The sequence below is a fragment of the Carassius carassius genome, chromosome 6, assembly GCF_963082965.1.
Source record: "Carassius carassius chromosome 6, fCarCar2.1, whole genome shotgun sequence".
Lineage (NCBI taxonomy): Eukaryota > Metazoa > Chordata > Actinopteri > Cypriniformes > Cyprinidae > Carassius > Carassius carassius.
In genome coordinates this window covers 17,381,861-17,394,336 of record NC_081760.1, presented here as the reverse complement: position 1 = coordinate 17,394,336, position 12,476 = coordinate 17,381,861, and the positions used below count along the sequence as shown (strand labels likewise).

At 39.6% G+C, this 12,476-nt stretch overlaps 1 protein-coding gene and 1 long non-coding RNA gene across 7 annotated transcripts in view; one reads left to right on the top strand and one right to left on the bottom strand.

Annotated features, from left to right (window-relative positions):
• Positions 1 to 12,476, bottom strand: part of rasa3 (RAS p21 protein activator 3) — a 120,369-nt gene that overhangs the window by 83,842 nt on the left and 24,051 nt on the right. For all 6 annotated transcript variants that reach the window (XR_009434070.1, XM_059552296.1, XM_059552291.1 and 3 more), the window contains exons 2-3: positions 2,856 to 2,973; positions 2,540 to 2,643 (exon numbers count right to left, since the gene is read on the bottom strand). Coding sequence is in view for 5 of the 6 variants with exons in the window: in XM_059552296.1 (XP_059408279.1) it covers positions 2,540 to 2,643; positions 2,856 to 2,973 (222 nt within the window). In the remaining variant the exon portion in view is untranslated. The remainder of the gene's footprint in view (positions 1 to 2,539; positions 2,644 to 2,855; positions 2,974 to 12,476) is intronic.
• Positions 1 to 12,476, top strand: part of LOC132142437 (uncharacterized) — a 53,780-nt gene that overhangs the window by 27,809 nt on the left and 13,495 nt on the right. The window lies entirely within an intron of this gene.

Sequence of the window (12,476 nt, the reverse complement as noted above, 5' to 3'; positions counted from 1 at the left end):
GGAAAATTATTTAATTAAAATAAATAAATATATAAATAAACATATATGCTACATAGTATACTGTCACTGTCAGGCTAAAACTTCTTACCTCTATATTTAGTCATTTTTTATAAATCAATGCTATTGGGTACTTTTCGTCTGTTTGTGGGTTTTTACAAATAATTAACAAATAAAAAAGCATTTAAAAGAGCTTAACACCTCTTAATGCCACTGGATCCACAAACTCTCAGCGAAACCTCATAACTCCCACTCATAACCCACCTCCACTCAGAATGAAGTTTGGTGATGGATTTCTGCCTATTTGCAATGCAAGCTTAAATAACGAACTGATGTTTGAATAAGTTTTCTTAACTCAAGAAACGCTATGTCTATAAAGGCTAATGTTTTTTATTGTTGTTGTTGTTTTTTTGTATATGAAGAACAGAGAACAGTCTTAGTCTAGCATTTGCTATCTATCTAACCAATATACTGTTTTAATTAAATATCTTGTGTATAAAGCATTATCGTTTATATCATGAGATTTGGGCCAAATATATTCAACAACAAGAAAAAATGAGCTCCGATATAGCTACAGTAAATGTTATAACCTGTACGTTGATGAAAATGTAATACAATTCAACTTACTGCCTCAGATGTGACCATTCTAATGATGGACAAAACACATATTGCCATTTAAGACTCTGATGACGCTGTGTTTAATTATTAAAAAAAATTATTTTCCCCCCCTGAAAAGTAGTAGTTTTGGATATGCACAGTTTCTGCTGACAGTGACGGTATGTAAATTTGTTGTTTTATCTTCACCAACAACATACAGCTACCTAGGACCTTGTCTTAAACTTGACCCTGACTTAAGCAATGGATGTTTGTGCAATTTTGCTACAAAAATTAAATAAATAAATAGGTTGGGAAACACTGGTACATACAGTATGTTGTAATTTTCCGCTCTGCATGCACTTCACAACAACACAACCTTGCTTCTACAATTCATTCAGCATGTTTTCTACAAACAATGTCTGACGTGTTCACGCTTTTGGTGTAAGAAAGTGACATGAAAGTGGCCAAAATGCTACTCTAAATCTAACATGAACAGTCAAACTGAAACACATACAGTAGAGAGCAGCAGGCTGTGGCTAATTTGGTACAGTAGGTGTATTTAGCAGTAGCATTCAATTAACTGATCAAATACAAAAATAAAGCACTACTTACTTTCACTTCAGACATAGCCAGTTGTGTTTATATGTAATTTCTTTGCATTTTTGACCGTATTAATGCAATTAGACACAAAAAAAAACCTTAGTCCACTAATCAGGCACTGTTTTTACAGGCTTTATAATGGAAGGTCTTAGAAGCAGATGCAAATAATATACTTTTGTGATTGTGAATAAGTGAACTGTCCTGTCAGTGTAACTCTACCGCTGAGTTAACTTTTGATGTGAATGTATGCAGCGTTGTACAGTATATTTGAGACCAAGACGCCAGAACTGCACTAATAGAATGTGTGCTGTAGTGAGATACTACAATATTTCTTCAAAAGAAGACCATGGAGACATTTTAATCCTAGATCAAATCAATAAAAAACTTGCTCTACAGGATAATCATGTTGACGATATAAGAGAATATCATGAATATTGATTTGATTTTAATGTTTTTGTTTGTATTTGTGTCAGTGCTCTGTGAAGAGTATCAAAGGTTTCTATATACAATGTGTTTTTGCATCAATGAGCGTGGTTTTTCATTCAGTTATTTTTTGAGGCTGCTTATTTGTCACCAATGGAATTTATTTAGTACCAATACAGAGGTATTAGATTCCGGTATAGTACCGAAGTACAAAATTGTGGTATCGAGCCATCCCTAAGCTGTAGTATTCATCATCAGTCATGTGTTTCCCTCTTCAATCTTCCGAGCCACATCTATTCCCTGTAGACACACATGTAAAGAGTGATACATGCCTACACACGGCTTACATACCATAAACACAATGAAAATCACCTTAACAACTCACAAACCTTGACAACTTAAAACACTCAGAACCTTAACGTTAAAGCACTTCACATAACAATGTGCTGAAAACATCCAGAACAACTTAGCAACAGGCTACCCACAAAAAATCCAGCTGTTGGCATCAATGAAAGTAGAAAACATGCTACAAGACCACACTGGCCAACTGAATCATTTAGCAATGTTTTGTTAAACTGCTGTTTAAAATGCACTAAGAGCTTGCTATTTCAGCATAAAAGTGGCATTCCATGATCCTCTGTGTCTTAAACAGCAGCAGCTGGTGAAATGAGTAAATGCTGCTGAATAAACCATAACATCTGCTCCATACATTGTTTCCCTCAGCTACAAAAACATAGAGATCTGCCCGCCCCATCAGCTGCACAGCCAATCAGCTTCCACTACACTGAACAATTACAGAGGACCAAAAGGGTGAGTGCTGGGAAAAGATATAACAGGAAGTACAGAACATCTCACAACAGGTCAGAAATGTAACATCCTGTAACCCGTATTCAAACGCAGACATTTAATGAGAGCCGCTCACCGATGCTGGAGTCCCTCCTGAACACGTCTCTGTCAAAGATGTAAAAGGACAGATGGCGGAAACTGCGTGGGATTTCACAATAAAAGTCCTCGCCATAGAATGGACTGCAGTGGACAGAGGCAGAGATATATTGTGGGCATTATTATTATAACAATTATAACTAGTTATTCTGTTTTTTAATGAGATTATTTTTCATTGTCAGATTGATGCAATTCTGCACAGGTGTTGTTGAATGATACACCTCATAAACACAGACATGTTATTTGAAGACATCTTCATATGTGCATGATTAGTGCATGTTTGTTTGTATCCTCACCACAATGACTTCTCTATGGTTTTGGTTCGAAACACTTCCTCCTGGTCCAGGTTGACTGTGCAGTAACAATCCCGCATTTTATTCGGACCCGGATATGGAGGGATGTTCTTTGCTTCACCTGCAGAGAGACACACACTCGTTCAGTCATTTATGAGGCTGACGGTTCATGTGTTTGCAGCTATAATGAGATACAAGCAGTCATCAGATCGCTGAGACACACATTTATTCTGAGAGGAAAAAACAATTGCAAAATGCAGAATTTTAACATCCCATCAGTGCCTCATTTGTAAGTTGCTTTAAATAACAGCATCTGCTAAATGAATAAATGTAAATGTAACCGTAAATGCTTCTGAAAAATTTGCATTCTTCCAGCGATGCATAAAATTTGACCCACCTGGTCACCTGGAGATGATGGTTCTATGTACATGAAATTATTTGATAGGATCACAGTATACAGATGTAATTGCTGTGTAAATGCATGACACTTCTGAACAGCATCAGACATTCACTTAAATGCAACTTCAGAAGCGTGCAAATGCGTGTAAATTTGGCATAAGTAAAAAAAAAAAACGGAGGAGAATCTGCAACTACAATGCACCAGCATCCTCTCACAATTACGCATTGTAAGTGCATATACTCACGGTTTTCTTTTATTTTCACAAACGCATCATTGCACACAGACAAGCAGATGTAAGCCACTCTCTGGCTGCTCTGGGATCAGACACAAAACAAAAGAGTGCAATATTCAGCGGCCACAACGAAGCACTGGTGGGACAGGGTGGGTTCAGTGCAAAAATCTGTGTGGGATCTGCAACCCAATACACACATCAGACACGTGAGTGGAGGAATGTTTTCAGCCCGCTCGCACACACACATAAATGGACATGCGGCTGAAGCAGTAAGAATGCAACACTTTGGGAGGAAGTTGGGTGTGTTGAGGCATGTGTTTCCACAGAGTGAACCGGTGTCCTGTTACGCCCTCATCACCCCACTGACATGACTGAAGGTGTCAATCAATCTCTGTGCAAGCTTGTTCCTGTGAAATAAAAGGGCCGTTGGAAGCATGCAGTGCAGTTTTCATTTCACTGCATGCAATGTGAATACAAATGCATGTGGAATATAGTGATCCTTCATAATGCTGATCAACTGGACTGCGATGAGTCATTAAGCAGTTCAGAAGCGCATCTGATACTGCAGACAGACCCAGCGTCTGAAGGTGCTGACGTGTTAAGCCGATCCATGCATGACATTCCGGATCTAGAAGCATCTCTGTTTCCTGTCCACTCCCTCCCAGCACACATAATCTCTGTGTCCTGATTGGATTACAGCTAACAGGTCACTCTGGAGACCATGACACTGAGGGATTACTAAAACTAGTACTAGTACTCATACTGATCATACCTTAGGGCCTTATAATTTTCCACAATGCATAAATCACAGAATCAAAACATGAAAATTTAATTTACAGTATAATGCAGAATGTCACGGAATTTTAGACGAATAAATCAATAGGAGGACTGTACACTTAATTAAAGCATGAGATGGACCAGTATCTGAAAATACTGAACAAAAAAAAAAAGATATCTAAAGGGGTCATATGATACGATTTCAAGTTTGTGTTACAAGCAGTTCGTGAATAGATAAGATCCCTAAAGTTTCCAGTGGCGACTCGTTGGTTTTAAAATAGAGGAGGCATACTTAATGTATTGGTCTGGGGATCCCTGCAGATTAATATTATTTTTGTTATTGTTATGAATTGCTTAACCACTTTAAAATGGCTTTTTGGTTGCTTTTAGTAAGAAAACTTTACGAAAACGACAGACATACAGCAAGATGATATAATTACACTTACCTGGCCTATCACTTGAAGAAAACATCCGTCCCTTTAAATGTCTGTGTTAAAAGAGAGCTGCCTGTTGTGCCATTTAACTAGCCGCGACTGCTGTAGCCTATATCCAGCTTAGGTGTGTTCTTCCTTTATTTTTAATTTGTAAATATACTATCTGAATGACAGCTTGGTAAATCTGTTGGCAATCAAATATTCAATATTGCTACTCATCATAAGTACTTGGTACATTATCAGCACAGCGGGAGACGTTCAAACTAATGTCACGTAATTTACATCTCTATGATGATTGGCTGATATACCAGAAGGGAGGTTTCTTTTCTCAACACTCCTCAGCGCTGAAAGAGAACACATTTGATGCTGATTGGCAAAAAAATGTTTACCAATGGAGGCACGAGAGCTCAGTTCTCCCCTGGCCTCCCCTTCCCCTTCTCTAACATTAGCGGTTGTAATTATCAGCAGATTCAGCACATTCGCGATAGAAAAGCGGAGCTTTCCAACTAATACACATTCTGAGAAATGAACTGAAATGAATTGTGAATTTTATAAACATTAAATCATCCTCCTTCCATTGTCATCTCAAAATTTTGGGGAAGCTGTGCCTCCCCTGCCTCCACCGATGAGCCGCCACTGAAAGCTGCAAAGACTAAAGTCTCAAACCCAAGGAGATATTCTTAATAAAAGTTTAGACTCATCCACGTCTACCACGGTTACTGGTGTGCATGTAAACGGGGTAAACTGGTTATTTTAATAAGCTGATATTTGTGAGTAAACAGCTTACTGGTGTGCATGTAAACATGCTCACTGATGATTCAAACACAAGTTTTAAGCAGTGTAGAGTAGCATTTGTTGTTTCTCCAATCACACATGCAGACATGGTTTTATGTTTATGCAGCGCAATGCAACGCAACATGTAAAAAGAGAGTATAAGTCATTATAATCAATAATTATGTCCCCACTGGATGCAACAAATGACTCATTTTTAATAGTTTTTATTGTTTTTGTCTTGTCGCACCGGTGTTCTCACCAGGACACGTGTCTCAGTATGGTGAGGGGAGTAACATTTCCATCACACGCTTGAGGCAGTCAGCCAATCACAATGCACTGGATAGCTGGCCAATCAGAGCACTCCTCGCTTTTCAGACCGATGAGCTTTGAAAAAAATCAATGCCTTTCAGAAAGGCGGGGCATAGAGGAGAAACAATAATGTACAGAATGTGGAAAACCGCATTAAACACATTTTATTAGACCAAATAATGTTCATTTTTAGCAACATCATATGACCCCTTTAAATATGTATATTCTGCATGTTTCTGTGTGAATGAGTGGGTCAGTTTAAGAAAAGCAATTGTTACATTTTCATTTGATTACATTGATTTAATTTCAGAAGATTAATAAAACTGTTAATAATTTATTACTTCATTTTACCACCTTAATTCTTTTTATAAATTGTTATTAAATAAATAAATAAACTTTATCTTTCCATAATCATGCACTTTAATAAATTGTTCTTAAATGTATAAGTTTATTAGACATGTTTTTTTTTTCTTAAATGTAATTTAACCATTAAAATATAATTTAGAAAAAAAGGAGAAAAAATAAATTTAATTTTTTTTTAACTGCATTTGGGATAAAACTGAAAGGAAGATTTGGAACATTTTCTAACAGTAACTCAGCAACACCCTAGCAACCATCCAGATGAACCTAGCATCTAGTTTTCATTGTCCCTGACACACACACACACACATAAACATTGCATTGAAAACAACTAATTCCTGATGCAACAAACCTTCACCACAGGAAAACAGGAAGTGCTGCCCTCTGTCCCAGCATCTGTTTCCTCTCTCGATATAAAGACAAGAAAGAGAGAGAGAGACAGACAGAGACGGTGTCTTACATAATAATGTCTGTGATGTTTCTCTCTCTGTGTGTGTGTGTGTGTGTGTTTGTTATTGTCCACGGTCAGCACAGCGTCTGTGAAGAGACATTCTTAATTGCTTGATTAACATGAATTTAGTAGGAAAAAAAATAGATGTGTTGGGCAATTTATTACATACCAGCCAACATAGGACATTTTAAGAGCCAAACATGAGCATTAGTAAGGAAATATAGTTTGGTCACAGCGAGTCTCCTTATTACTAGTCTTCATCAGCAGTGCACTGAATCTGTACAGGGTAAATCTTACAGTCATCAATCAAATTACATCTAATTGTAGATCTAATTGGAATCAGCTGTGCATTTATTGCATGAGCACTTTGCAATGTCCGAACTGACTGCACTATATTTTATGTATAATTGTTTTCTATTCTTAACTGTTTTAAATTCATTCTAAACCTTTTAAATGCATTTTAAATCATTTTCAAAGTTTTTAAATTCCTTGTTTTATTGTTGTGATTTTTCTTCTACTCTTTTATGTAAAGCACTTTAAAATACCATTGTGTATGAAATGTGCTCTATAAATAAACCTGCCTTGCCTTGCCTCATTTGCATATATGCATGCAGAAATTTGTTTCATTCCCAAATTCCATGTTATTATTTATTTCGGTTGTAATTTAGAGTTTAACAACTTATTAAACGTTTTAATTTTAAAAAATCTGAGCATGTTTCCCACTGGATAATTCTGACACTGTAAACATGAAACCTCAGTAAACACAATAACTCAGATGTGTGTGTGGGAAAGCATGCTTTGCTGCCATGTAGACAGACTCACTGCAGGAACTGTTTCCTGTTTCGGGGATCAGCAGACAGTGTAAATGAGTGTGAAATTGAATGTGTTTCAGAGAGATGAAAATATCCTTCTCCTTTAGAGCGTCATCATATGGGTGACTCTGTCTACAGCTGCAGCCTTAGGAAAGAGAAATCACACCAGATCTCAGGAACATCTCAGCTGTTCCACCTAGACAGCGATGAGATCAAACAGAATGCAAATGGACACTTTGATTTCTGTTTCTCCTGACAAAAAGACCCAAGTAATCTCACGTCTCAAACTGTGCTCGGAGTCATTTGTGTTTATGATGATCTTCTTGTTGCTGATTTTTCCACAGAAAGCCAGAGCTTTCCCTAGCCAATCTTTTTTTCCTTTGTTCTAAAAGAAAATCTGTGAACATGGCGTCATCTCAAGAAATATCTGCGTACACAAAAAACGATGTAGTACATATTCCAGACCAGTATGTGGCACTGTAATTCTGCCACAGAGATGAACTTAAAGCGGAGAAGAAGACCTCCAGCACGTGCGCTTGCACGCTGTATACAAACAGGTCAGGGCACCAGAGAGAGAGAGAGACGAAAGAATAAACAGAGGAGAGAGAAAGTGAGATGATTATACTGACAGAGGAAGAAAAACAGATAAATGGGTAAAATAAATCACACAGTCCTCCTGCAGAGAGATATATGGTGGTGAGATGTGCTAGAAAACAAATACAGAAATGAAAATAATCAATAGTCCACTGATCAATTAGAGAGGCTGATTTATTTTTCCCCTGGGCAGTGGCAGTGATTTGAAAGGGATGAAATAGGACAGGGTTTCCAAAACTAGGGCTCACGAGTTGATGAAATTTGATGTATTATTATGCATTAAATTAAATGCTTTTTAATTAAATAATTACATTTTTTTTTAATGTTCAGTTATTTTATCTGTGCACCTGTAGCACTTTGAGATGTGTTCTTCATGTGTAAAGTGCAATATAAATAAAATGTATTATTATTATTATGTGAAATAATAATAATAATATAATTTGGAAATAAACAACAACCAAAATAAAACACCAAAAAATTTCAATATTTTATTTGTTTAGCTGTATGTGACTATTAATCTACATCAGAGAACTGTTAAGCTGTGTTTTATAAAAACTTTTTTTTTTACCTGAAATATATGGTTGATTATCGTTTGAGTTTGGTCGATTCTTATTCTGATTGCGATTCGCAGTTTTGATTCCAATTTGATAACATAATAAATGATATCAAACATTTATCCTGTGTCTTTTTTTTCCACACAGCAGCAGAATACTGTTATAAGTCCAGAATTTGAGTCGTTAATACAGTTATGTTCACACACAGATCTAGAACTACACAACTAGTCGCACAAACACGGGTCTACCGTGTGTTATGTGTTTTCATGTGTGTGTTCGGTAAATTACAGTGACGGAGAAATATGATATACAGTTTTCCACCAGAGCTGCTCTCGTCAGTTTTATGTTCTGTACACTATTCAAATGCAACGCTCTCCACCCAAATATAAAAGCTGCTGTCAATTAACAAAGATTTGACGAAAGAACTCATGTCATGTCAGAAGTGATAAAACTTTATTTCATTATGGATGTCTCCATCTTTGATTTTACTTTGGTCAGTGCTGCTGTGGTAACTGATAGGGAATACCGTTGCACGTTCATACAGACAGTATTCCAAACGCAACTGTAAGCTGCTGTGTGAATGCTACATTGAGAAAAATGATTTTTTGTTTATTCATTTGTTTTTAATGTTCAACAGGCAAAGTTCTTCTGTATTTAAATGCAAAAACTGTAAAAATTGTTTGAATAAAACGGACTACTAGGTGAAAAAACCTGAATATTTATCTTGTGATCATCTTTTGATTATTTTAACAAAAGCAACAATATAATAATTGTAATAATAATAATAATTTATGTATATATTAATTGCTCATCAGGCTCATATTGGCCGATAATATCAGCAAAACATATATATCATACATATATATAGGTCAGTGGCCCTTGGCTTAGTATTACTGGCAGAATTCTGCCCTCTGCTATAACTAATTGAGGAACCCTGCCATACACCCTCTCAAGCTGCTCTTTTACCTGTTCTATGATCTATGGCTGATAGGGCTTTCTCTTCTAAAACTACAGAACTCTCTGCCCTCTGAAATTATACAAGCAAAATCTCTTAAGAGTATTAATTCTTCCCCTAAAACTCACTTATTTACCATAGCTTTTATAATTGTTTTGATAGAATTTTTTATTTGTATTGCATATATGAATGCATTTATTTCTTTTAGTCTTGAAAAGCACTTTGAGATGCAACATTTAAAGGTGCTATAGAAAATAAAATGTATTATTTCTATATAATTTTATTTCAGCTAGTTGTCAAAGGTAAATTTCTCATTCTCATTTAGTTTAACTTGATGTACTAAAATAACTACGGTAACAATAAACTAAAATTACTCAAAGAAGTATGGCTGATGAAAACGTTTGTGAATCCCTAAACAAGTATATCTTGAGGTGTCATGTAAACCAGGCAATAGTTTGTGCAGATTCTGTTGTTGCAGTGAGATAAATGTGCACACTCACACACAGAGATCATGTGCTTCACTTTGACCATTTACAGTTAAAGGCCAAACGCCTCCAAGAACAGACATAGTCCCATAAACACTACAGACACAGATAAAGACAGACAAAGCTGGTGTGATCAGCGTGTGAGAGCACGACCCGCACTACGGAGAACTACAACAGGAAATGAGATAGAAGGAATGGAATTTTGACTGCATCCAAAATGTAGTTTAATGTCTCTAAACGTGAGCGTTAGTGGGACACGAGGACCTACAAAACAACAACCACGTTCCACAGATTCAACAAGCTCTGATCCCTTTAATAGCGTCCCAGAACTAACAAACAGACGCTGTTATTAAAATAGAATATTTGTTTTGTTTCTTCATTTGCATTTCATCACTTGCTCACCAATAGATCCGCTGCAGTGAATGGGTGCCGTCAGAATGAGAGTCCAAAGAGCTGATAAAAACATCACAATAATCCACAAGCAATCCACACGACTCCAGTCCATCAATTAATGTCTCGTGAAGCCAAAGGCTGTGTGTTTTTAAGAATTAAATCCATCATTGAGATGTTAACTTCAAACTGTCGCTTCAGGATACAACACTAGTAGTATAAATTCTAGCCTAGTAATACTAATAGTCCATAATCCATAATAACACTTTCTCCATTCCACCCATCCATCCATCCATCCATCTTCTTCCGCTTATCCGGGGGCCGGGTCGCGGGGGCAGCAGTCTAAGCAGAGAACCCCAGACTTCCCTCTCCCTAGACACTTCCTCCAGCTCTTCTGGGGGGACACCGAGCGGTCCCAGGCCAGTCGGGAGACATAGTCTCTCCAGCGTGTCCTAGGTCTTCCCCGGGGTCTCCTCCCAGTGGGACGCGCCCGGAACACCTTCCCGGGAAGGCGTCCAGGAGGCATCCGGAACAGATGCCCGAGCCACCTCAGCTGACCCCTCTCGATGTGGAGGAGCAGCGGCTCTACTCTGAGCTCCTCCCGGGTGACTGAGCTTCTCACCCTATCTCTAAGGGATCACCCAGCCACCCTGCGGAGAAAGCTCATTTCGGCCGCCTGTATCCGGGATCTTGTCCTTTCGGTCATGACCCAAAGCTCATGACCATAGGTGAGAGTAGGAACGTAGATTGACCGGTAAATCGAGAGCTTCGCCTTGCGGCTCAGCTCTTTCTTCACCACGACAGACCGGTACATCGACCGCATTACTGCAGAAGCTGCACCGATCCGTCTGTCAATCTCCCGTTCCATCCTTCCCTCACTCGTGAACAAGACCCCAAGATACTTAAACTCCTCCACTTGAGGCAGGAACTCTCCATCAACCTGAAGTGGGCAAGCCACCCTTTTCCGACTGAGGACCATGGCCTCGGATTTGGAGATGCTGATTCTCATCCCAGCCGCTTCACACTCGGCTGCAAACCGTCCCAGTGCATGCTGAAGGTCCTGGCTTGATGAGGCCAACACGACAACATCATCCGCAAAGAGCAGAGACGAAATCGTGTCGTCACCAAACCTGACCCCCTCCGGCCCCTGGCTGCGCCTAGAAATTCTGTCCATAAAAATCATGAACAGAACCGGCGACAAAGGGCAGCCCTGCCGGAGTCCAACACGCACCGGGAACAAGTCTGACTTACTGCTGGCAATACGAACCAAGCTCCTGCTCCGGTCGTACAGGGACCGGATAGCCCTTAGCAAAGGGCCCCCGGACCCCATACTCCCGGAGCACCCTCCACAGGCCGCCGCGAGGGACACAGTCGAATGCCTTCTCCAAATCCACAAAGCACATGTGGACTGGTTGGGCAAACTCCCATGAACCCTCCAGCACCCTGTAGAGGGTATAGAGCTGGTCCAGTGTTCCACGGCCTGGACGAAAACCACACTGTTCCTCCTGAATCCGAGGTTCTACTATCGGCCGGATTCTCCTCTCCAGTACCCTGGCATAGACTTTCCCAGGGAGGCTGAGAAGTGTGATCCCCCTGTAGTTGGAACACACCCTCCGGTCCCCCTTCTTAAAAAGAGGGACCACCACCCCGGTCTGCCATCCCAGAGGCACCGTCCCCGACTGCCACGCGATGCTGCAGAGGCGTGTCAGCCAAGACAGCCCCACAACATCCAGAGACTTGAGGTACTCAGGGCGGATCTCATCCACCCCCGGTGCCTTGCCACCGAGGAGTTTCTTGACTACCTCGGTGACTTCAGCTTGGGTGATGGACGAGTCCACATCTGAGCCCTCAGCCTCTGCTTCCTCAATGAAAGACGTGACAGCGGGATTGAGGAGATCCTCGAAGTATTCCTTCCACCGTCCAACGACATCCCCAGTTGAGGTCAACAGCTCCCCACCTTTACTGTAAACAGCATTGGTAGGGCACTGCTTCCCTCTCCTGAGGCGCCGGACGGTTTGCCAGAATCTCTTCGAGGCTGACCGATAGTCCTTCTCCATGGCCTCACCGAACTCCTCCCAGGCCCGAGTTTTTGCCTCC